The sequence below is a fragment of the Mauremys reevesii genome, linkage group 1 (assembly GCF_016161935.1).
Source record: "Mauremys reevesii isolate NIE-2019 linkage group 1, ASM1616193v1, whole genome shotgun sequence".
Classification (NCBI taxonomy): domain Eukaryota; kingdom Metazoa; phylum Chordata; order Testudines; family Geoemydidae; genus Mauremys; species Mauremys reevesii.
Window position 1 is genome coordinate 67,364,436 of NC_052623.1, and position 26,648 is coordinate 67,391,083.

At 45.9% G+C, this 26,648-nt stretch overlaps 1 protein-coding gene across 1 annotated transcript in view; it reads left to right on the top strand.

Moving 5' to 3' along the window:
• The window catches only part of VWA8 (von Willebrand factor A domain containing 8), a 277,696-nt gene that overhangs the window by 26,206 nt on the left and 224,842 nt on the right, over positions 1-26,648 (top strand). The window contains exons 3-4 of the mRNA XM_039506868.1: positions 19,717-19,847; positions 22,943-23,053. Coding sequence (XP_039362802.1) covers positions 19,717-19,847; positions 22,943-23,053 — 242 coding nt within the window. The remainder of the gene's footprint in view (positions 1-19,716; positions 19,848-22,942; positions 23,054-26,648) is intronic.

Below are 26,648 nucleotides of genomic sequence, written 5' to 3' on the forward strand. Positions count from 1 at the left end.
TTGAAGTCCCCCATCACAACCAGCTCCTATGCTTTGGATGATTTTGTTAGTAGTTTAAAAAAAGCCTCATATGAGCACATATGGTTAAGTTACGAGATTTGCTAAACATGTGAGCAAGACATACCAGCCAGATACCTAAGAAAGAGGATTCTCTGTACTATCTCAGAGCGCTAGTCCACCCTGTCTGGTATCCTGTCTCCAGCTGTGGCTAAGCTCTGGTGCTTCAGGGAAAACAACACCCTCAAATACTTTTGGCATATGGTGCATCAGGAAAAAAAATTCCATCCTGACCCACACAGATGACTGGCTGAATCCCTGAAGCGTGAGATTTGATTATAGCCATTGTCTTAATGCAGAGATGCAAGTGTTATGAGCATGTCGAGGACATATAGAACTTCCTGTTTTCTCCATGGTCCATGGAGGGAAGGAATGAAAAGGGGGTTGAAAAACCTCCCAGGACCACCACCACTATCCAATCTGACCCTCCTCCCCAACATACGGGCCACAAAATTTCTCCTAGAAACAGGATTAAGGCATGTCTTTTAGAAAGAGATCTCATCTCATTGTAAAGACTTCCAAGTGATGGTGAGTCCCCCACCTCCCCAGTAAGCTGTTCCAATATTTTATCACCCTTACTTCTAGGAAATTGCATTTTATTTGGTGGTTGAATTTATCTAACTTCAGTTTCCAACAACTGGAACTTGGTAGGCCTTTGTCAGCATGATTGAAAAGCCCCATACTATGAGATCTCTTCAATATGTAAGTACCTTTATACAATGATCAAGTCATCTCTCAGTCTTCTTCCTTGATAAGATGAATAGATTGAGTCCTAAAGCCTCACCTCATAAGGCTGTTTTTTCAGCTCCTCTGTCATTTTTGTGGTCATCACTTCAACTCTCTTCAGTATTTCTGTCGGAAGACAGGATACTAGGATAGATGCACCTACGGTCTGACCCACCATGGCCGTTCTTATGTTTTTATTTCCACATCCTTCTTCATGTATGGACAGCAGAACTGGACACAGTATTCTAATAGGCCCTGAAACTAGCACAGTCTCCCCCAAGGCTCCCCAGCGGCTGTTGCTTGTTCCCCAGAGTCCCACCGAAGGTGTTGAGCCTTCTGGTTTACCTTTTCAGGGGAACACCATGCTGAAAGCCACCAGACACCCAGACAAACACACAATTTTAAAACAGCACTACTCGTTACTTAAGTACCATGATAGATAGACAGATCTATACAAAATAATAAATACACCTCTATGCATTTCCCTGCCTCAGGTTCCTCACCACTCGGGAAACTTGTTGGATTTGGGCAGAGCCCTGTGTGGTGTCCAGTATCTTTGCCTGCAGCTCATGGCTTCTCTTCAAAACCATGGAGCCTTTTCTGGCCCCAATAGCCTTCTCTAACCTTGACTGGTCCTGCAGTTAACACCCTCTCCCCACTATGAAAACCTGTCCAAACTTCCTGTGCCTCTTTCCAAAATACTCTGTTTTAAGTTTCTTATAATTTTGCTATACTTAAACTGTTTGCACTGAAATTTTCCAAGCCAGGTGTTTGCCTAAGACTGATTTTTGTGTGTGTGTAAATTTCAGCTATAATTCAGCAATTTTCAAGAACCAGGCTAGGGAAAAACAAGTTGTTTGCCCAAGTTAAAAAAAATTCTTACAGGTATTTAGTTCAGGCACCTCTCTGGGATAATGTAGTCAAATTTGGCCAATTTATAAGCCTCTGAAAAATCTCAGTTCACACATGCTCAGTACTGAGCCCATTCCTTCCCCTCGCTAAATTCACTGAAGATTCTATTTGTAGTGAACGTGTTCCATCCCCATGCAACTCCTACACACTGACTGGACATGCTCTAACCCATGGCTGTAGAGGCTGTGCAGGACTTCTGCTGCAATCGCTCCTCCTGACAGCAAGGGCTACTGGGTCAGGGACACACAAAGGTTCTTTAGGACATGGGGCAAAATCTGAAACTGAGGCCCCCAGTCCTTACAAAAACATCACCACTCAGGGGAGGTTAATGGAGAGGCTAGAAAGCGAGCCTGCACTGTGCTCATCCCACAGCAGCAGCTCTTGTCCTGGGTTTGGCCCAGCAGACCCTCCATTTTGACAGAGGGGCCACCAGGCCAAATTCCAGTTAGTGGTGTTGCAACCCACGTTGTTGTAGTGCCATGCAGGTTTGGCCTGGTGGCCCCTCTGTCACAATGGAGGGGCCTCTGGGTGCAAATTTCAGTAAGGGGTTCCTGCGTGATGCTAGGCAAATCAAGTAAACCAAAATTTTCATGGAGGTCACTGAGTTCTTCATTTTCTGGGTGCCCAACTTGAGACACTGGGAGGTTTGATTCGCAGAAGTGCTGAGCACTCAACTGCAACGGAGGTTAATGGGAGCTGTGCACTGAACATATAAAGTGTTATAAAATGTAAGTACTCTGAATAATTGGGCCCTAAGCTTCTGAAGTTAAGCACCCAAAATTAGATGACACTTTTGAAAATGTTGGTCTGAATTTCTTTGCATTAGTTCCCCATGTCTAAAATAAGGACAATAATATATCACCTTACCTCAGACAGGGTTTGAAGATAAATTCATTAATGTTTGTAAAGCACTAAATCCTGAAATGAAAACACCATAGAAAAGTCCCTAGACAAGAATAATTCTGTGTTCAGGATGTAGGCTTTGCATGGTGTGTAGTAAATAATGCGTGGGGGGAGGGGGAAGGACACACTGAATGGTGAGGACAAAAATAAATATTGAATGGCTACTTATTCAGTGAGTACCATCCATGTAATTAACGACTGCATTATATGCATATGCACCCTCATTTTGGTATTTCCTAATTTGTATGTGGATGACTTTGCAACCTTAACGTTCTTTTAATGTAATTTTCTTGGACGCAGTATATATTGTAAAATCAGATTTCCCAAAAAAGACTTTCCACATATTGGATTTTAAATAATTATAATTTAGTATCTGTAAATACAGCCATAAGTCTGTCCAGTGGATGAGCATCTTGTGGATGAATAGCATACAGAAACCATGAGTTGAACTTTCTGTAGCAGTATTCTATTAATAAATTAACGTATTCTTATATGGTCCCCTCTATTTACTTCACAATATCGTATAATTAAAGCAGTAATTCCTACTGATGTTGACTGCAAAACAGAGCCATCTTGTAGCATTGATCTTTAAACAGAATTCCCTATTGAAGCTAACAATTCTGCTTAAAAAGTCAGTGACATTACTAGGCCCATAAATGATTAATATGTGTGTGTTAATAGCCGGATGTACAGCAATAACTGCACTGAAGGTAACATAAGCTGTGTTTTTCAGGTACTCATACATTTCTGAAACTTTCAGCTTGCAGGCTGAAATTGTCAAGGCTTTTTTTTTGCTCAGGGTTTGTTTGAGCAAAAATTGTTCAGCCACCAGTATTTAGGAGGAGAGTGAGGAAAAGTTATACTTCCTCCTTTAAATAGGCTCCCCAAAATCACAAGGAAGTTGCAAAAAAATGTTGACCAGTTTTTGAAATAAATAGTTGGATTAGAAATATCAGAAAGCAGATATTGAGGTGTCAGAAGAAGAGTGGTGGAGCAAACTGATCATTTAAAAAACATGAAATCCATAACAGTGGTTTACATCTAAGAGTTCTGAAGGAGCTTAAGTATGAAATGGCTAATCTGCCTACAAAGCTATGCAATCTCTCATTTAAAAACAGCCACTGTTCTTTTTCAAGTAGTGTCCCTGTAGTTGCTCCACTTCAGATGTGCATGTGCCCTTTGCCTTTGGTCAGAGATTTTTAGTAGCAGTGCATGTTCGGCCCGTGCGTGTGCCCTACACATCCTCTTCATGTTCCATGTCAAGACTATATAGGGCTGTGCACGTTAGATACCCATAGTTCCTATTCAACCGCCTTCGTCCAGCGAAGAATTTAGTGTGTAGCTGTTTTTCTTTTTATCATTAGAATATAGTATATAGTGTTAGTTCTTTAGTTAGTTTATAGGATACTTAGCAATTTATAGTTGTTGGAATTGTTGTTCCCATTTTCTTTTTTCCTCCTAAAAATTAAAAAAAAAAATGTTTTTTCCCCTATTCAGGGTCAACTTTTTTTTCTTGTGTCTGGGATGCCGGGTTCCCTGGGTTTTAAAATGTGCCTCTCCTGCCGGGTCAGGCATTGCTTGGGAAACTTGCGTATCCCCTACAATTGGAAGATTTACACTTCTCTTAAGGGAAGAACCCATAAAAACAGGAAAATTAAGTACAGGCTATTAATGATGGAGCAAACCTTAAGACCGGCTTCAGGCCCAGGTACAGAGAACCCCCCTGTACAGGAATCCTCCAGTTCTGTTAGTGCCCTGTCTACTTTACGATCATGGTCACCAAGAGCTTCCACGTGCAGGCAGCATTGAGACCCCGGTCTTTGAAACTCTCTGTGAGTTAGGTTACCTATAACCGCTCCATCAGTTCTGAACTTTCCACTCAAAGACTAAGGAAGGAGATAAGAGGAGCAGGACTGAGAGTTCCTCCTCAAAGAAGATCCAGTCCCTGGAGACTTCAGTCTCTGAAAGGAGTGCTCTTGAGGCTCTGACTACTTCAGGTACAGTAAAGCAGTCTAAGTTTTTCTCTCAGTTCTGTATATTGGCAGTAAAAGAACGGTACCAAAAATGACTACTACTATCATCAGAGCCGCCAATAGCAAGAAAAACAGCCTCTTCGGACTCTGTGGTGCCATCGGTATTTTCATCTGTGCTTCCGACAGCAACAGGGAAAACAGGAAAATACAGTGAAACCCCGCTATAACGTGACCTTTGGGGTCCAAAAAATTCCATCGCGCTAAATGCAGGGTCGCAGTATAGCGGGGTTTCAAATCAGTCAGGTTTTCAGTGGTCCCCAAAGCGGTGCATTGAGGTGCAGCGCCTAGTGCCCCTGGTGCCTAGTGCCCAGCAAGGGAGAGGAGCTGCAGCCCCCTGCCTGCCGGGGACAGAGAACTCCGGGGCTGCAGGCACCGGTGCTCTCTGTCCTCGGCAGGCATGGGGCCGTGGCTTCTCTCCCGCTTCAAGAGGAGCCGTGGCTCCCCGCCTGCCGGGGACAGAGAACTCCGGGGCCTAGGCTTCTCTCCCGCTTCATTGGTACAGTACCATACTGTATTATACTATACCTTAAAGGGGAGCCAACTTGCGATCGCGTTATATGCGATTTCGCATTATGGCGGGGCGCGTTATGGCGGGGTTTGACTGTAGTTTTACTTTGTGTAATGACCCATTCACTTTTACAAAATGGACACCATTAAATTAGGCTTGAATAAAGACTGGGAGTGGATGGGTCATTACACAAAGTAAAACTATTTCTCCATGTTTATTCCCCCCCACCGTTCCTCACAACTTGTTGTCAACTGCTGCAAATGAACCATTTTGATTATCACTACAAAAAGTTTTTTTTCTCTCCTGCTGGTAATAGCTCACCTTAACTGATCACTCTCATTAGAGTGTGTATGGTAACACTCATTGTTTCATGTTCTGTGTGAGTGAATATATATATATATAGTATCTTCCTACTGTATTTTCCACTGCATGCGTCCGATGAAGTGGGCTGTGGCCCACGAAAGCTTATGCTCAAATAAATTTGTTAGTCTCTAAAGTGCCACAAGTACTCCTGTTCTTTTTGCGGATACAGACTAACACGGTTGCTACTCTGAAACCTTAGTTTTACACTAAACCATTGGGCATGACTGCTTGATTAAGCTCAGCCACCCTTCCTTGCCTCCCAATGCCTGGCTATTCAGCTCAGACTCCATGCCCCTCCTTTATTCTTTTCATAGACTCAGAAGGCAGTGGGGTGATGGCCCAGTGGGCTGGGTTTGCTGGAGGTTTTCCTAGATGATTGTCAGGGGCTCCTTGGCACACTCAACCAATCATAGCCTCTCTGTGTGTTGGGCTTCACTTTCTCTGGCTCTAAGGATATTTTGACTGGGGCGGAAGGAGCAGCCTCCTTTAATCTCTCCTGGGGAAGGAGCCAAAGGGCAATTCAAGTTTTCTGATATCACAAGGTTTTCCCTCTGACCCCACCCACGCACTGTAGGCAGGGCTCAGGGTGAGCCATCATCCTTTTCTATTGAATGTTCTATTGTATGTTATTGCTGAATGTACGTTGTTGTTATCCTGACTAATCATTGCCTTTTCTTTTCTGTGTTTGCCAAGGCAGTTTGAGTTTCTACATGATCTAGTAAGTTATGTTGCTCCTTTGGGAGTGGATGTTATCTTGTTGGGGGTAAATTTCTTTGCCTGCTTGCATAAAGATGGTAGATATGAAGGAAAATGTTTCTTCCAGAATTGTGGAATTCACTATAGCAAGAGAGACTTGCCAGGAGAGACTGCTTGGAGTCTCTTTCAGTGGTGGCTTTCACCCTTTCTGTGCGGGCAGGGTTGGTACATGCTGCAAATCCGAGCATTGGTGGGCTGGATTGTATCTTTGGCTGGATAACCAATTTTGACATCTGCTACTTAGGAAGAACAAGCAGCAACAGCCACTCTTTGCTGCAAAGACTGAATTTTAAGTGTGTTTGAGAATTCTTGGGCTCAGGATTGACTTCTTAATTTATAAGCAATGCAAACACACTTTGTAAGGTGTCTGCTTGCTTCTCAAATAATACAATATAATATCATACACTTTGTTTCCACCAGCCTAGATACACAAGCATAGCAACTTGTAATATTGTGTACTATTCTGTGTGTGCCTGATGGTCTTTTAGTGTATAACTTACACAGAGTGTCAAGTATCAGAGGGGTAGCCGTGTTAGTCTGGATCTGTAAAGTGGGTCTGAAGAAGTGGGTATTCACCCACGAAAGCTTATGCTGCAATACGTCTGTTAGTCTGTAAGGTGCCACAGGACTCTTTGTCGCAACTTACACAGAGTATACTGCAAACTCTTCTTTTACAACATCTTAAGACTCAAAATAAAAATATAGTGCCAGATCCTCAGCTGGTGTTAATCAGCTTACCTCCATTGGAGCCAACAGAGCTACACTGAATAATAGTGAACATTTTGTGGCATATATATGCAATCTAACTTTCAACTAGTTTGCCTCAACCCGTAAATTTCACCTTAAAAAAAGGTTTATTGTTGTCCATAAAATAAATGTATAGTACTTCTACGATGGTGATAGATAAGAGAATATAACCATATAAAAAGTGTAAGTCAATATAGATATACTGGGCCATTATGACAATGAAAATAGCATAATTACACAACAGATAATATAAGTTAGATGCACTTGTGCAGTATATGCTAAAGAAAGTGTAGAAAAAATGTGATCACCTAATTATGGACTGAACTATGATGCATAGGTACAAGGAGGAGAGGAGAGGTTGTATATACAATCATAAGTTCATAATTTCCTGAGTTATTGAGTGCTCTACTGTGTAATTTATACATAGTTAATACATAGAGTATATGTATCGAGAGGCTCAATGAGGTATAGAAGTTAAATTTTAGTATAAAAATAATTTCTGGAAAAACAAGAGAGGTAGTGTCATGAGAAACTATCTAGGAGCATACTTTCCTTGATGACTTTTCAGCGTTTATTTGAAACATATTGCCTGTGACTGACTTTAGAAAGAGTCAATGTGTACTGACTTTTGGTACTTTACAAAATGTATTTTAATTGATAGAACTTTAATCTGCATGCTAACAGAATGATTTGGAACAAGTAAGCAAAGAAACATTTTCCCAGCTGCTGGCTACTAAATATGTCAGTAAGGAATTCTGCCTATGGTGTCATTATCCCTAAAAAGGGAAATTATGAAATTTTGTAGGAATTTAAAAACCAGTATTTCTGGATATTAATACTCCAGGGTAAATACTGTGGCCAGGAGAACATAAGTGCACTGGAGTACATTAAATCCGTGAGGGACTGCCCCAGAGACTTTAGAATTTTCTTGTATGCTGTACAACATTTATGTTCTGTTCTACATGACAGTTTGTTTTGCAGATGTTGCTGTACATTCTTAAATCTTGTTTCTATTTCTGGCACTGCTTTTAAGTCTGACCCAAGTTTTTTCTTGAGGCCATCCTAAAAATAGAACTGGCTACACATATTACTGTGAAATACACCAGAGGCAGTCACAGTCACGCTGCATGACAGCTGCCTTAGCCATGCTTTTAATGCATGATTTGTGAAATTGAAGAGTTCAGTTTTACAGCAAGATTTCCTACCTACTTAAAACATTATCATATATGGATATTGTAACCCTCTTATTGAAGAGCAGTCATAATAAAAACGCACAAGGGACAAGTTCATAAAACAGGTTAAAGGACGTAATTAATGCCTTTCAAGGATGGTCTGCGTCTTACAATTTTTAGGATAGGTTTATTTATTAAAACAGTTTTACATTTGTGGTTATATTTTTAAAAGCAAATACTTTTCCAGCAATTATAAATAACAATCTCTTGGTAGTGCAGTTTTTCTGATTTGCTACATGAGCCCTTTCTTCTTGAACTATGTGTTATAATGAAGCTTTTTTTTAATTTCCCAAAGTCTCTCTCAGAAAGGTTCACACTATTAAGAACATAAGATCAGCCATGCTGGGTCAGACCAAAGGTCCACCTAGCCCAGTATCCTGTCTTCCAACAGTGGCCAATGCCAGGTGCTTCAGAGGTAATCAAGTGATCCATCCTGTCACCCATTCTCAGCTTCCGGCAAACAGAGGCTAGAGATGCCATTCCTGCCCATCCTGGCTAATAGCCATTGATGCACCTATCCTCCATGAATTTATCTAGTTCTCTTTTGAACACTATTATAGTCTTGGCCTTCACAACATCCTCCTGCAAAGAGTTCCTCAGGTTGACAGTGAGTTGTGTGAAGAAATACTTCCTTTTGTTTGTTTTAAACCTGCTGCCTATTAATTTCATTTGGTGATCCCTAGTTCTTGTGTTATGAGAAGGAATAAATAACACTTCCTTATTTACTTACTCCACACCAGTCATGATTTTATAGACCTCTATCATATCCCCCCCTTGGTCATCTTTTTTCCAAGCTGAAATGTCCCAGTCTTTTTAATCTGCCCTCATATGGAAGCTGTTCAATACCCCTAATCATTTTTGTTGCCCTTTCCTCTACCTTTTCCAATTCCAGTGTATCTTTTTTGAGATGCACTCAGTTTTCAAGATGTGGACGTACCTTGGATTTATTGAGAGGCAATATGAAATTTTCTGTCTTCTTACCTATCCCTTTCTTAATGATTCCCAACATTCTGTTCTTCTTCAAGTGATTGCTCCTATGCATTCCAGTGAGGTGTGCGCGCCGCGTGTGCTCTTCGGAACTTTTTTACCCTAGCAACTCCGGCGGGCCGGCTGGCGCCCCCTGGAGTGGCGCCGCTATGGCGCCTGTTATATACCCCAGCCGGCCCGTCCGCTCCTCAGTTCCTTCTTACCGCCCGTGACGGCCAGTTGGAACTGTGGAGTGCTCTCTGTCCTCCACCACCCTAGCTCTCGCTACTGTTCTCTGTATATAGTTCGTTTAGTACTTAGTGTAGATAGTTTTTGATAGTTAGTTAGTTAGGTTTTAGGATAAGGTTAAGGGGGGTATCCCCTCCCTTTCCTCCCCCGGTGCGGGCTCATGCCCAAGGCACTGGGCTTTAAGCCCTGCGCATCGTGCCAGAGGCCTATGCCAATCGGGGACCCGCACGACGCCTGCCTCTGTTGCCTTGGCGAAGGTCACCGAACAGATAAGTGTTCTTTCTGTTCCACCTTTAAGCCGCGAACTCGTAAGGAGCGGGACATTCGATTAAAACAACTCCTAATGGAGGTGTCGCTCCAGCCCCCGGCACCGAGAACTTCATCGGTGCAGAGCGCACCGGCAGCCCCGAGCCGCTCCGGCACCGCGGCTCTGCAGCCTCAGCCAGAGGCTCCGAAGACCTGGCACCGCTCGCTCTCGCCTTCTAAGAAGCGCAAGCTGGCGAAGGCGATTGCTAAGTCCCGCGCGGAGGACTCAGCAGCGATGACGATTGCGCTACCTGCGGCCCCCGCGGTAGCTGTGCACAAGACGTGCACCGGACCGTTGACTCCGGCACTGCAAGGGCCGTCGAGTCCGGCACCGCCACGCTCCCCGGCACCGACCGTGGTCGAGCCCTGGCTGCCATCTACGCCGGAGACATTCTCCTCGGCGCGCGAGCTTATACAGCTCATAGAGGCACCGAGCCTCCGGCCCCTGGCTCCGCCGGTGCGGGCTGTCGTGTCGGCAGGAAAGCCGGCCACGATGACCCGGCCGCCCTCTCCGGACAGACGGCACGGACGACGCTCCCGGTCCCGGTCACGTTCCCGGTCCCACCGCAGGTCACCGTTCCGTCGCTCGCGATCTCGGCACCGCTCGCCATCGCGGTACCGGTCGCCATCTCGACGTCGGTCACAGTCCCGGTACCGTTCGTCATCACGGTACCGGTCGCACTCCCGGTGTCGCACCAGATCCCGATCGCCGTCGCGTCGGCACCGACGGAGGTCTCCGTCCCGGCACTGTTCCCGGCACCGCGACTCGCGCAGCCGCTCCCGGCACCGCAGATCTGGATCCCGGTCGAGCTCCCGGCACCGCGACAGACGTTGGTCTCGGTCACCATCCCGGTACCGTGAAGACCGGCACCGATCCTCGGCACCGTCCGGGGCCGGACTTCCTCAGTCAACGGCGCAATCCATCAGCGCCTCGGCACCGCCATGGCCATCCCGCCCTGCGTCGGTCGCCTCCGCGGCGGACAGCAATGGACTCCTACCGCCTACCTCACACGGTCAACCTCAGGGGGCACAGCAGTGGGGATTCTGGGTGCCATGGGCCCAGTATGAGTCTCAGGGGGTCCCGTGGCCCCCAAGAGCCCCTGCCTCCGAGCGCAGGGTACCAGAGGCGACTGTTAGCCGACCGCCCCCTTCACCACCACACGAGCCTGACCACGAGAGGACCATGCAGCCCGAACCAGCCGACGAACAGTCTGCAGCTCCTTCGACTGAGGTCGTCGTCCAGGGCTTGTCCTCGTCGTCCTCACCGGACGAGGCGATAGCCGGAGCTTCTACCAAGGAGCCTCCGCCAATAGATCTGAAGGCTCACCAAGACCTGCTTCGCCGCATGGCGACGGCCATGGATCTTCCCGTGGCGGAGGTTCAGGAGGACGAGGACCCTATCACAAATGTGGTCGGAGCGGAGGCTCCAGTGCGAGTGGCGTTACCGTTCGTACGGACAATACAAAAGAACGCCACCACACTCTGGAAGACACCAGCGTCCATCCCTCCTACGGCTCGTGGGGTCGAGCGCAAATATTCAGTCCCCCCCACGGGCTACAAGTATCTCTATACTCACCCAACCCCGGACTCGTTGGTCGTTCAGTCGGTCAACGACAGGGAGAGGCATGGTCAACCTGCCCCTGCGCCTAAGTCGAAGGACGCGCGGCGAATGGACCTACTCGGCGGGTGGCCTGCAAATGTGCATAGCCAACCAGATGCTCCTCCTCGCCAGGTACGTCTTTGACATCATGACGTCCCTGGCGAAGTTTACAGAGCTCCTGCCAACAGCCTCCCGCCAGGAGTTCTCGGCAATGTTGGATGAGGGAAAGAAATCGTCCAGGTCCTCCATCACGGCCGCCCTTGACGCCGCGGACTCGGGAGCTCGGACCTTAGCCTCCGGCGTGACGATGCGGCGCATCTCCTGGCTGCAGTCCTCCACCCTGCCGCCGGAGGTGCAGTATACGTTACAAGACCTGCCTTTTGACACTCAGGGTCTCTTCTCTGAGAAGACTGATTCACGGATCCAGACCCTGAAGGACGGTCGCATTGCCATCCGCACCCTCGGGATGCACACGCTGGCTCCACAGCGCAGGTCCTTCCGGCAGCAACCCCCCCGGTCCTTCCATCAGCAACGCTACCGCCCGTACAATAGCAGGCGACCGGGCCCAACTCGCCGTCGTCCTTCCGGCAACAGGCGTAACCAGGGCCAGGCCTCTTCCAAGGCCCCTCAGGGGTCCAAGCAGGCCTTTTGATGGGACGCACGAGGACAGCCCATCACTCTCCCTACCGGATCCTACCCTTCTCTTCCACAACCGCCTCTCCTATTTCTTTTCGGCGTGGTTCCAAATAACAACGGACAACTGGGTGCTTCAAACAGTCCAGTCGGGATACTGCCTTCAATTTGTTTCGCCCCCACCTTCCCACCCACCCTCCCTGTCCCTCTTCAGGGACCCCTCTCACGAGCAATTCCTCCTACAAGAGGTCCAGACTCTGTTGAGCGTGGGTGCCATAGAGGCAGTGCCTCAAGACAGGCGGGGCAGGGGATTCTATTCCCGTTATTTTCTCATCCCCAAAGCGAAAGGAGGGCTACGTCCTATCCTGGACCTTCGAGAGCTGAACAAATACCTGCTCAAGCCCAAGTTTCGCATGGTCACCCTGGGGACCATCATTCCCTCTCTGGATCCGGGAGACTGGTTTGCCGCCCTCGACATGAAGGACGCCTACTTCCATGTCGCAATCTATCCTCCTCATCGACGTTACCTCCGTTTTGTGGTCAACAATGCCCACTACCAGTTCGCCGTGTTGCCATTCGGGCTCGCTACCACACCGAGGGTGTTTACCAAATGCATGGCAGTGGTGGCCGCAGCCCTCCGCCGTCGCCAGATACACGTCTACCCGTATCTCGACGACTGGCTGGTTCGCGGACAGTCTCGACAGCTGGTAATGGGCCAGATGACAGAAATCCTGTCCCTCTTTCAGTGTCTCGGTCTTCTCATCAACACCGAGAAGTCCACTTTGATTCCGTCACAGCGGGTGGAGTTCATTGGAGCGGTCCTCGACTCCTTGTTGGCCCGAGCCTGCCTACCGCAATCTCGACATCAGACGATGGTCTCCATCATCCGGGACCTCGTCACCTTCCCGACCACGACGGTGCGCTCCTGCCTCCGCCTCCTGGGCCACATGGCATCATGCACGTATGTCACCGTGTACGCGCGGCTCCACCTCCGCCCGTTCCAGTCTTGGCTCGCGTCGGTGTACCGGCCGCATCGAGACCCCATCGACATGGTGGTCACGGTCACCAGGCCGACCCTCGAGTCCCTCAGCTGGTTGCTCAACCCGGAGGTCGTGTGTGCCGGAGTCCCGTTCCACCCTCCTCGCCCATCCGCCACTCTGACCACGGATGCCTCAGCACTCGGTTGGGGAGCTCACCTCGGCGACCTTCACACCCAAGGCCTTTGGTCGCCCCAAGAGCTCGCTCTCCACATCAATGTCCGCGAGCTGCGAGCGATCCGTTTGGCGTGTCGCACCTTCCGCGCCCACCTACAAGGCCGCTGTGTGACAGTGTTCATGGACAATACAACAGCAATGTTCTACGTGAACAAGCAGGGCGGAGCCCGCTCCTCCCTCTTCTGCAAGGAAGCGATGCTCCTGTGGGACTTCTGCGTGACCCACTCCATTCACCTGGAAGCATCCTTTCTTCCGGGAGTGCAGAACACGCTGGCCAACCATCTCAGCAGGTCGTTCCTCTCCCACGAGTGGTCTCTCCATCCCGATGTAGTACACACAATCTTCCAGAGGTGGGGGTTTCCCCAAGTAGACCTATTCGCGTCCAAGGAGAACAGGAAGTGCCACCTGTTTTGCTCGTTCCGGGGTCACTCGCCGGGCTCCCTGTCGGACGCCTTCCTGTATTCCTGGAAGGATCACCTCCTCTACGCCTTCCCTCCGTTCCCGCTCGTACACCGAGTGCTACAGAGGCTGCGGAGGGACAGAGCCCGCGTCATACTCGTAGCTCCGGCCTGGCCGAGGCAGCATTGGTACACCCTGCTGCTAGAGCTCTCCGTTCGGGATCCCATCCCCCTTCCGTTGTGGCCGGACCTCATCACACAGGACTTCGGCAGGCTCCGCCATCCAAACCTGCAGTCCCTCCATCTTACAGCTTGGTACCTGTGTGGCTGACCCGCGCAGAGAGGGACTGTTCGGCGGCAGTTCAGCACGTCCTGCTAGAGAGCAGAAAGCCTTCCACTCGCTCCACCTATCTGGCGAAATGGAAGCGGTTCGCGCTGTGGTGTGACCACCGAGGCCTCAATCCCTTCGTAGTCCCTGTCCCTACCATCCTGGACTACCTCTGGTACCTTAAGGAGCAAGGTCTTGCGGTCTCCTCCTTGAGGGTTCACCTGGCAGCAGTGTCCGCCTTTCGTCCATCTGTGGAGGGTCGGTCCATCTTCTCCAATCAGATGGTTTCCCGCTTCCTTAAAGGCCTGGACCGCTTGTACCCGCCGGTGCGGCGTCCTGCCCCGACCTGGGATTTGAACCTCGTGCAGGCCAAGCTGATGGGTCCCCCCTTCGAGGCCTTGGCCACGTGCTCCCTGCTCTACCTCTCCTGGAAGACAGCCTTCTTCGTCGCCATTACATCAGCGAGACGAGTCTCTGAGCTCCGTGCTCTAACGGTTGGTCCACCATACACCGTCTTCCATCGAGACAAGGTGCAGCTTCGACCACATCCGGCCTTCCTCCCCAAGATGGTGTCGGCCTTCCACCTCAACCAGGAGATCTTCCTCCCGGTCTTCTTCCCGAAGCCGCATGCCTCGCCTAGGGAGCAACAGCTTCACACCCTCGACGTCCGCAGGGCCCTCGCTTTTTACATCGAGCGGACGAAGCCCTTCCGGCGTTCGCCCCAGCTGTTCATAGCGGTTGCTGACCGCATGAAAGGCGAACCGATCTCCTCCCAACGGATTTCCTCCTGGGTCACAGCGTGTATCCGGACCTGCTACGAGCTTGCTCGCGTGCCACCATGCCGCCTCACCTCTCACTCCACGAGAGCGCACGCCTCGTCGGCCGCCTTCCTGGCCCATGTCCCCATCCAGGACATCTGTCGAGCGGCCACCTGGTCTTCGGTCCACACCTTCGCCTCCCACTACGCGTTGGTGCAGCAGTCTCGAGACGACGCAGCCTTCGGCTCCGCGGTATTACACTCCGCCACATTTCACTCCAACCCCACCGCCTAGGTAAGGCTTGGGAATCACCTGACTGGAATGCATAGGAGCAATCACTCGAAAATGAAAAAACGGTTACTCACCGTAGTAACTGTTGTTCTTCGAGATGTGATGCTCCTATCCATTCCAGACCCGCCCTCCTTCCCCACCGTCGGAGTAGCCGGCAAGAAGGAACTGAGGAGCGGACGGGCCGGCTGGGGTATATAACAGGCGCCATAGCGGCGCCACTCCAGGGGGCGCCAGCCGGCCCGCCGGAGTTGCTAGGGTAAAAAAGTTCCGAAGAGCCGTGCACGCGCGGCGCGCACACCTGACTAGAATGGATTGGAGCAACACATCTCGAAGAACAACAGTTACTACAGTGAGTAACCGTCTTTTATTCTCTGTGGGGAATTTATTTTTCAGAATTCCACTGTGTGTATGTTATGTATGCAATGCATATTGAATTTGAAGAAAATATTTTTCCAGCATAGATATGTTTGTATGGTGACACCAGATGGAATAAACAATATGTTATCATTTATGTGTCCATAAATAACCTGTTGTTTAAAAGCACTTACTTGAATTGTCTGTTCCCTTTGGTTGTTAATACAAATTGTGATGGAGCAAGGCCGGATGGCTACAGGGAAGTATTGAGGAGCAGGTATGTTAGCTCCAGGCTAAGCAAATCCCTAGTACCATGGGAACCAAAATGGCAGTTGCTCCAGGCTAATCAAGGCACCTGGGGCCAATTAAGAACTTTCTAGAAGGCACCGGAGAGAGCTACATTGATTGGAGCACCTGCAGCCAATCAGAACAGGCTAATCAAGGCACCTGGGGCCAATTAAGAACTTTCTAGAAGGTACCGGAGAGAGCTACATTGATTGGAGCACCTGCAGCCAATCAGGACAGGCTAATCAAGGCACCTGGTATAAAAAGGGGAGCTCACTCCAGTCTACGGAGGAGGAGCCAGAGGAAAGAAGTGCGCATGAGGAGCTGGGAGCAAGAGACACAAGGAACTAAGAACTGAGAGGGGGTACTACTGGAGGATTGAGGAAAACACCATACAATCAAGCAGCATCAGACACCAGGAGGATCCTGTGGTGAGGATAAAGAAGGTGTTTGAAGGAGGCTATGGGGAAGTAGCCCAGGGAGTTGTAGCGGTCAAGCAGCGGTTACAAGTAGCACTATAGAGACTGCTGCAATTCACAGGGCCCTGGGCTGGAACCCGGAGTAGAGGGCGGGCCCGGGTTCCCCCCTAGCCCCGCTACTCCTAATCAGACATAGGAGTAGTTGATCCAGACTATGGGTTTCATCCAAGGGGAAAACCACTGAGGGGAAGAAATCCGCCAATAAGCGCAGGACCTACTAGAGGAGAGGAGGAACTTTGCCACAAAATGTGTACATTGTTTTAAACAATTTGTGCTTAGGGCCCAATATTGTTCCCATTGAAATCAATGCCAGGAATCTGGTTGCCTTCAGTGGAAGCAGGATCGAGCCTTTAGTGGTTTTCCTGGATGGCAGGTCAAAATATCCAGCTTAAATGTTGAAGTTTTTTATTCTGCACTGAGAATCTTATTTGAACAACATGCAATAGTTTTGTATGCTGCATTGTAGTGTACCCTTCCTACCCAAATACTTGAAACAGGTGCTTTTCATACAAGAAATGTGATTAACTTTAAAGTTGAATTAAAATACTTTTAAAATGAGTAGGTACAAAACACTATCTTTAGGGCAAGAGATGATTAGCAGAATATCTAGGTAAGCTGAAATGATAAATAATTTATCTATTTTTAATTTATTGCATTTATTTAGATTAATAAAACATATGCTCATCTTGTGCTCTGGGTGTGCATATAGAATTTATTTTTCATAACAATATCAAAATGACTGGATCATCCCCCCAGCCAGTAAATACACATAAAATATAATAAATAAAAAATGGAAGCCAGACATTAGAAAATCACTTTGTGTATTACTTATCTTTCAAGATCGGAATTCTTTGTTTCTTCTGCAAGGCTTGGGTACATCACTAGCATCTGAAGTCGTCTAAGGGATATCCCTCTGAAGCTTTAGGCCAGAGATTGGCAACCTTTGGCATGCAGCCCATCAGGGAAATCCACTGAGCCTTTGCGGGTTCAGCTGATCGCAGCTCCCACTGGCCGTGGTTCGCCGTCCCAGGCCAATGGTGGTGGTGGGAAGTGGCACGGGCCGATGGATGTGCTGGCCGCTGCTTCCCACTGCCCCCATTGGCCTGGAATGGCAAACTGTGGCCAGTGGGAGGTGTGATTGTCTGAACCTATGGATGCTGCAGGTAAACAAACCGTCCCAGCCTGCCAGTGGATTTCCCTGAAGGGCTGCGTGCCAAATGTTGCTGATCCCTGCTTTAGGTCCTGATTCTGCAAAGACTTTCACACAGCAATTATCTCAGAGGACAGCAGATAGCTCTATTCTGTGGCTCTTACTGGGCTTGCATAGAAAAAAAGTGGTCCTATGTATTAGTTCCTGTTTCTTACTGACTGTTTAGGGCAGTGACGAAGCTCCTCCACTCATGTCTGTTTCTGGCAAGTCTTTCAATGGTTCCTCAGCTGTGTCCCAGATTTTTCAGCTCAGCTTCACCATGTTGTTTTTGGGCAGCCTCATTTTTGCTTGCCTTCAGGTGTCCATCTTACTGCTATTCTGTTGATGGAATCAGTTCCCGTCTTCAAAACATGGCCAATCCATCTCCAACACCTCCTGGTAATGATAGTGCTCATATCTTCTTGGTAGCACTGTGTGAATAAGTCTTGGTTTGAGATTGTTCTGGGCCAAAAGATAGGGAGGATTTTTCTGAGGTGGATTGTATGGAATGAAGATAGTGTGAAGATAGCCTAATATCTTTTTTAAGTCAAGGGAGATGTGGTAACCCTTAGATTTTTCCAGACCTCTTACTGTTTCACATCCTGGTTTTTCAGAATGTTTGATTCCTTGTTCTGTTTGAGGGCCCACTCTGAATTCATGGTTCAGCTTAACCATCTGGCTCAGACCACACCCTTTTAAAAAAACTCTGCAATCTGCAAGAATCGTCTGCCTCCATGGATTGAGACAGTGGAACCTGTGTGAAAAAAGTTATGCCAGTTGGATATGTGACAGTCTTTTCACATTTTGGGAGCTTGTATAAGGACAACATGAAGGCTTTGGTGTGTTCAGTGTCAGATTCCCAAGTGCTAAAGGCCCTGGGAGGAATCCTTGCTTCATTGATGTCAATAGCTGAATTCTCATTAACTTCAGTGGGGCTAGGATTTCACCCACTGCTTTGGAAGGTCCTCTCTGATTAGAAGGAAAAAGTGAAAGAACTTTGTTCATCCCTGTCTTATTTCTGTGTTCCTTCATTGCCTCTTCTAAACACTCTCACAGTCTGCCGCAGTGGCAAGTCACAGAGGAAACATGTGCTGTACCTAATGGCTAATTATTTTGTATGACTCAGTGCCAGTAGCTTTCCCAACACTTAGGATCCTAGGGGAGTTCTTTAGTGGCATGTGGGAGATAAAGAATAGGCTAACTTTTATATTGCTTTTGCCTTGGAAGCTAATTTGGGAGTATGCTGTGGTGAGAATTGGATGTGCTGTGGAAGGCACAAAATCTTCTGTGACAGTTTCTGTCTACAAGAGAGATTGACTGGTATAGTCGGTGGTGGTATAACCATTCATAGAAACCATTTGCTTTTGAACATATTTTTGTTTTTTGTTTTTAATTTTATCAAATGTTTTGGGCACTTTTTTTATTCGTAAGTCCATCTCTGGTGATGTACTGTAAGCAGATTTATGACTGTTTGATAAAAGGCTGCTGCAAAACATATAGGAAGAATGAAAATAAGACACAGAAGAATCTTGTTAATTTTTATTTATGATTGGGAAATCTATTCTGAATTACCAAATTTTGCATATCAGAGAGTTAGCAGAAACACAAATCAAAAACTATATCAACTGTATTGATTTATGCTTTGAGCAGTATACTGGAATGTAAATTAACAGGATAAGTAGTATTTTTTTTGTATACTTCCATCCCTGACTACAGCAACTCTAATGTAGAGCCAGTGGATGTGCTTTGAGTCTGTTAACTGTCAGTGTGTCTTTGGAGACTGCATATTATAGAAGACTGAAGTACTAAGATTTGACTATACGTAGAATTTTTAACTCTGCGTAGCCACTTATCTGTATTATAGTAGATTAAAATGTTTAGAAGAATTTGATTAAAAAAACCCCTAGCAAATTAGACCTTATTTGTCACTACAACTTAAGCTACTTGATCTGGTGCAAACATTTATTAAATATCATTTTGTATGAAAGCAATTAAATATAGGCTAGATAAGTCCTGTTTCTCTAATAACAGTAATAATTAATTTATTATTCATGTTGCAGTAGTCAAGACTGGGGCCACATTGTGCAAGGTACTGAACCAAACTCATAATAAGAGACAGTCCCTGCCCTGAAGAGTTTAAAAGCTGATTTGAGACAAACTGACATGAATTTAACAAACAAATGAATGGAGTGAGGCAGTGAGAATGAGGATATGTAGGGTAGATATGTGGTTACAGAGACTATGTGCACAATTAGCTGCTTTTGAGTTATTCAACTTTGGATTTATTTATTTATTTATGTATTCAATTTTAAAGTCTAAATAAACAAGGAGTATGATGTCAGTAACTGGCCACCAACCTTATTTAATAGTATTTGTTTAAAGCTGCGTAATTTAGACTAGAGTTAATTTATAATTTTTTTTTCTTACAGTGTCAGACAATTTGGCCCAGTCTGTAGTCCAACATCTAAGATGGATAATGCAAAAAGATCTTTTGGGGCAAGATGTTTTTCTTATAGGGCCCCCTGGACCCCTTCGACGCTCTATTGCCATGCAGTACCTGGTACATTTTAAAACTTTGTTTATATTAATGGAGAATTGAAGTAGTTAAGATTATTTAGTTATTATTGTGTGTCTGTGTGTGGGTGTGCACGTGTGTGTGTATGTATTCTATTACTTGTTGAATTGTAAAAGGTAATATTAGAAAAGCTTATATGACTTGTTACTTAGTTGCCAAAGAACTTAATTCCATGCACATGCTTTTCAAAGTTTGATTTTTATTTTACAATGAATAAAAAGTACAAACATTTAAGTGAATGTTTTTTGCTTAATCAATTAAATGCTACTAAGAAAAAACAGTGGAAAAAGTGTTACCATATGTGATCACAAATGGAAAAATAGTCTATTCTTTGTATTTCATACCTTTCAGAATCAAGATCTCTGCATACTGTGTTAAAATCATAGAATATCAGGGTTGGACAGTGAGCCACACTGCTTCCTTCATGGAAAAACTGAGGGAAGGGGTTGAGGGAAGGAATACTTTGAGGTTTCCGTTGCAGATTTTCCTCATAGTGTTTAGATAGAGGTGTGCATTTGTTTTTATCCCCCTGCCCCCCGGGGGAAAAAGGGGAAGTGTGGTGCCTGCCCACTGGACCTAAAAGATCTGCTGGAGGTCTTGTGACTGCACCATGTGTGAGGTATCCTTCCCACCCCACTATGAACCACGGGTGTGTGGCTTCACCCATTAGCTTTGAAATCTACCACAATGTGCCTTTTAGTGCTTCCTCATGTTGTATAAAGAAAGCCTGCCTGCATTTTCCTTGCCCTATATTTTTGTTTGTTTGTTTTTTTACATTAGAAATGCAAATTGCATCTGTCCTCGGAGATTGTATGGACCATGAGACAACTGGTATCATTATAACTTACTAGATGTTAAGGAAATGAAATGTAATTAAATGGCAGTTATACATAAGAACGGCCATACTGTGTCAAACCAAAGGTCCATCTAGCTCAGTATTCTGTCTTCCGACTGGATAAGATTGTGTAAAAATCTTTTATGTTTGTGTGATGGGTTGCCCACCTTCGAGATGCCACCTGATGTGCTGAGATACCACTGAACTTGCCTGTTCTGCCAGCCAGTGCACCCTTTTTACCTGACTTGCTGAGCCAGGCTATTAAGCCTCCTCCAGCACATACACAGGCAGGGCCACACTCAACTGCAGAACAACACAGACACTGAGATGAGCTCTGAGGACCCAGCTTAAAGGACTTGCCCCAGCACTCAGGTGTCCACCTCCCTTGAGGTGCAGACCCAAAGGTATATTATGAAATCCGTCTCCTCCCTCAATGTGGAGGAAGGTATGCACAGCCTGTTCCCCCCTCCCCACCCCCCCAGTTGTGAATTTCACAAACTGGGTAATATTATAAACAAGAAATATGTTTATTAACTATAAAAGGCAGATTTTAAGTGGTTAAAGGGGTAGCAAACAAAACAAAGCAGATTGCTAAGCAAATAAATCAAAACACGCAAACTAAGCTTGTTTCACTAAAGAAATTGGTTACAAATTGTAATTTCTCACCCTAGATATTGTTACAGGTAGATTACAGAAAGTCTTGAAAGGCAGCTGCACTGGCCTGCACTTGAGACTTCAGGTATTTCCACTCTTAAACTGGCTGCCCTCCCAGCCTGGGTTCAACCCTTCTCCCCTCAGTTCCGGTCTTGCGTCTAGGTGGTGTTCAGTATTTCTTTGGGTGGGGAGGTGGAGGAGAACTACGATGATGTCATTCCTCTGCCTTATATAGCTCTTGAGTATGTCAGAAACCCTTTGTCTCCCAGTGGAAGACCACTGGCATTCCCAGGGGTGGGTCCAGTACCAGGTGACTCAGACCCATGTCTCTGCAGGGTTGTAGCAGCCATTACTCGTAGGCTGTCTGGAGTGTCCACAGGAAGACTAAGCTCTTTCACAGCCCATTGTCATTGCTAATGGGCCATTAACCGTGTTTGGCTTTTCCATTGTTGTACCTGAAGGGCTAGTTGGGGGGTGACACCCAAAGTAACATATTTAAAATACAGATACATAGTCAATAATTCTAACTTCAGATACAGAAGTGTAACAGGCGTGCAAATTGGATAATCACATTTAGTAAATCATAACCTTTCCAATGACATCTTACACGAGCCATCTTGCAAAAATTATATCTCAGTTATGTCATATTCATATCACAAGCATATTTTCATAAAGAATATGGAGTGAAACATCACAGTTTGGTTTGCTTACAAATGTTCAAATGAACTGTTTGGGAAGAAAGTTCTGGTAAAGATGCAACACACTTTCAGCTAAGAACTGAGAGCATTCTTGGTGTGTATCTCTGAGTCCCCACTGAGGCCTACAGAAGAACAGGAGACCTGACCTGCCAGGCTTGACATTCGTGCTATTTCTAACGTTAAAAAAAACCCAAGTAGGATACAAACATAAGGGGGGGACATTCAGACCTATTTCATAAAGCAGCAAAATGGCACAAACCCATTTTTTTCTCTTATAGAGAAATTTCCAGATTTAAAACTTTAGTTACTAATGTAAATAATAAATTCCATAGTACCCAGGAGCCCAATCATGGATTCAGACCCCATTGTGCTAGGTGCTGTATAAACACAGAACAAAAAAGCAGTTCTTGCTCCAAAAAGCTTACAAAAAATAACAGCATGATTCAATAGAGGAAAAATGTAGTTCTTCAACATACTCACAAGGATGTTTAAACTCAGTGGTTATTTTTCTGAGTAACAATATTAACATCACTGAACAGCAGCAGTGGGAACTTATACGACTCCTATTGAACTTAATAGGAAACTTGTGAATTTTTGCTTATGTGACTCATTGTTTTTCAGTGGCCACTACTAGAAAGTCATCTTGGAGATAAAGCATTTTACAGGGCTCAGCTGTTCAGGTTAGAGAATTTATAGCTGGTTGTTATGATTTTTAGAACACGTTTGGGGAGTATAAAAAATTTATTGAGCAAAAATTCAAACTATTATTTGTGAGGAAGAAACACACTGTAAACATGTTAAATCTAAGAGATATTAAATTTTTGTTCAGAGTTACTTTAAATGACTGTGCTGCAGCCTAGGGCTCTGTAATAATTTCTCACTACTGCCCACAGGAGCTGACCAAACGAGAGGTTGAGTATATTGCACTATCAAGGGACACCACAGAAACGGATCTGAAACAGCGCAGAGAGATCCGAGCTGGGACTGCTTTTTATATTGATCAGGCAAGTTGCTATCACATCCCAAACTTCTTACTGTTTACAGCTAGTCCAAAGGAAATTGCAGTCTGAAAAATCAAAAAGAAATACATTTAAAGTTGTAAATTGGGATTCTAGAAATACCGATTTAAGATGCTTTTTTCTATAGACAGAAAGGCTTATGTTGTCCACTTGATTTTGGTGCTTTTGAAAATGCTTCAGCACTGAAGCCTTGTATACATTACCGCAGTAAGTTGACCCAAGTTATACTACTCCACTTAAGTGAATAATATAACTGAAGTTGATGTAGCTTAGGTCAGCTTACAGCGGTGTCTACACTGTGCTGTGTCGATGGAAGATGCCCTCCCACCAACTTACCTTATTCTTCTCAGGGAGATGGAGTACTGGAGTCGACCGGCGAGCGCTCTGTGATTGATTTAGCGGATCTTCTCTAGCTGCACACCGCTGCATTGATTGCAGCAGTGCCGATCTACCGATAAGTGTAGACATGGCTTGAGACCCTAAATTAGCAAAGTACTTAAGCACTGAAGTTAGTGGCACTGCTAATATGCTTAAAAGTTACACACATACTTAAGTACCACATTTCAGCCCTTAAAGAGAAATGAGATTAACTTATTGGTATATGGATACATGAATTTTAAATAGAACTGTGTTCATTAGGAGCATGAATTTCGATACTGATGTTCTACCTACAATAATAAAGCTTTTGTAACCTAAACTTTAATTGGTGGTAAGTAAACGTATGTGCCATGTTACTGTGTATAAAACCATAACTAATGACCTTTTAGTAATAAAAGTATTATACTCCTCACACAGGTGCATTAAATCTTAATTTATACTTATAAAGTGCTTTTGAGTTTCTCAGATGTAACTTGCGATATAAATGCAAAACATTGTAGAAGCCAGACACTAGTTTTCTGTAGTTTGTGTGATCCACAAAGTATGAATTGTTTCAAAATAGAGGAGGCTTTATGTAGGCTGTCTTGAAATATACCCCAAATGGAAAATATAAAATAATGTATACAATAGACTTTGGATTTGAATTACTTCCATTGGCACAGCTGAACCAGAGTTGAGATGCACCCCTTGGGGTAAGATTATAGTAGACTCCATCGGCAATACCAGGAGGGATGATCTGGAGTGTCGATGAGAAGCACAGTCAGGAAAGTGACAAATACTTCCCTCATGGATTGTATTTTCTAAATGGGCAACCAACCTAATTCTCAATTACTGAGGGACAATCTCCACTCATTGATGTATTTCGCTTTCCACAATCAAATCTCTGTACAACTTTTCATGAGTGAGGTACCCGAGTATTCGGATTCTAATATCTAAACTGTATTGTTAAATCTATTCACTTAAATTTGGGTTATTGCTGATTATGTATTCTATGTATCATATGACTTTAAAAACTAACTTTATATTTGTGGATAATCTAAGTACAGACACTCTTTTCTCAACCTATGTATTATATAATTATTTTAACATTAGATTTAACAAAATTTTTAATTCTATTCTATTTAAGGCCTCGTCTGCACTAAAAAGTTAGCTCGAAGGAGGCCACCTTAAGTCGACCTGTTAGTGTATGTATCTACACTACCGGGTCCTTTATGCCGACCTAAATTGCCTCGAACGTCGACTTCTGTAATCCACCTCTGTGAGAGGCGTAGCACTTAATTTGATTTTCATGGGTCGACTGTGAGGTAGTGGAGATGCAGTGTTGTGTAATTCGACTTAATGGGCCTCCAGATGGTGTCCCATAGTGCTCATCTGTGACCGGTCTGGAGAGCATTCTCAACTCTGCTGCACTGCAGACAGGTACACAGGAAAGAGCCCCGCCCCTGCTAAGGCCCCAGGAATTTTTGATTTCCCATTTCCTGTTTGATCAGCCTTGGGAGCATGCCAGCTTGAGCACAGCTGATCATGGAGACTACATGCCCCAAATATGCTCCAGCCTGGTCTGCACAGGAAGTAGTGGATATCATCACTGTGTGGGGAGAAGAGTCTGTGCAGGCAGAACTCCGATCCAGCAGAAGAGACGCTGACATCTATGCAATGATGGCTCATGGAATGGGGGAGAAGGGCTACACGAGGGACATACAGCAGTGCTGTGTGAAAATAAAAGAACTTCGCCAAGCGTACCAGGAGGCAAGGGAGATGAACAGTTATTCTGGTGCTGAATCCCACACATGCCGGTTCTACAACGAGCTGCATGTGATTCTCAGGGGTGACCCTGCCAGCAGCCCCACAAGCAATGTGGACACCTCACAGGTGTGTGAGTCTAGGGACAACAAGGAGGACGATATGGTGTATGAGGAAGAGGAGGAGAATGGGAGACAGGTGAGTGGTGGATCCATTTTCCCTGAGAGCCAGGAAATATTTTTAACCCTGGAGCTCTGTGGGTTGCAGGACATCATGGTGGCCAACCATGATGCTGGGGAAGGCACCTCTGGTTACAGTTACAAAGTTCAGTTAAACTTTAGTGGGCACATGCATTCAGTGGTATGGTAGGTTCACTATGAAGAAAAAGGGAGGTGGTGTGGCTCTCTGCTTACAAGAGGCCGCTCCAGCTACACAGAGGGTGGCCCTGGGAAAAGACTATTTATGTGAACTGGAATAGCCTGGGAACCTTCCATGGATATCTCTAGGAAGCTTTCATGGAGGTACTCTGCAATCCTTTGCAGAAGCTTTCTGGGCAGGGTAGTCTTGTTTCTTCCACCATGGTAGGACACTTTTCCACGCAACTCCTGAATTAATTCTGCTGGCATCACTGTGGTACACAGCATAGCAGCATAAGGACCGGGTCTGTATCCAGACGCTTGCAGCATCTCCTTCCTTTCTGCCTTTGTTACCCTCAGGAGACTGATATCACATAGAGTTGCCTAGGGGAAACGGGGGAAGTTCTCAATAAAAGTGTTCTTAGAAGAAAAAAAAGGGCATGTAGAACACCTCCCCCCCGCCCGCCTCCATTCCAGATCGCTAATGTGTCTTTACTGTGCTTGGCATGGATCAGCAAGTAGTTTAAAGTGGCTGATAGGGGACTGGAGCCCCACATGAGAGATTCTGCAATTTGGGAGTGAAAATGTTCCCCCTCCCCACCCCGTTAGTAAACAGCTTCCCTTGGTGCTATGGGGAAAGGCCATTGTTTGTCTAGCTACCTCTGCTCCTGAGATTAGCCTGCCATAAACTTCATGAAAACTGTGGTTGCCCATGACCCAGGGGGGCCTACTCACCATGGCTGGAGCAGCAAAATGGCACAGTGAATGGTTGCAAATTCTGATTATGTTATGGCTTGCACCTAGTATAATAATTTTTATTTTTTTTAAAAAAAAGTAAACGGCCTTGCTATGGAAATATTTTATTCATGTACAGTAGCTCTGTCAGGGTTCCTTCCCCTGTCTGAACTCTGGGGTACAGATGTGAGGACCCGCATGAAAGACCCCCTAAGCTTATTTTTACCAGCTTAGGTTAAAACTTTCCCAAGGCACAAGTTCCACCTTGTTCTTGAACAGTATGCTGTCACCACCAAGTGATTTAGACAAAGAATCGGGGAAAGGACCACTTGGAGTCCTGTTCCCCCAAGCCCTGCACCCCCTTTCCT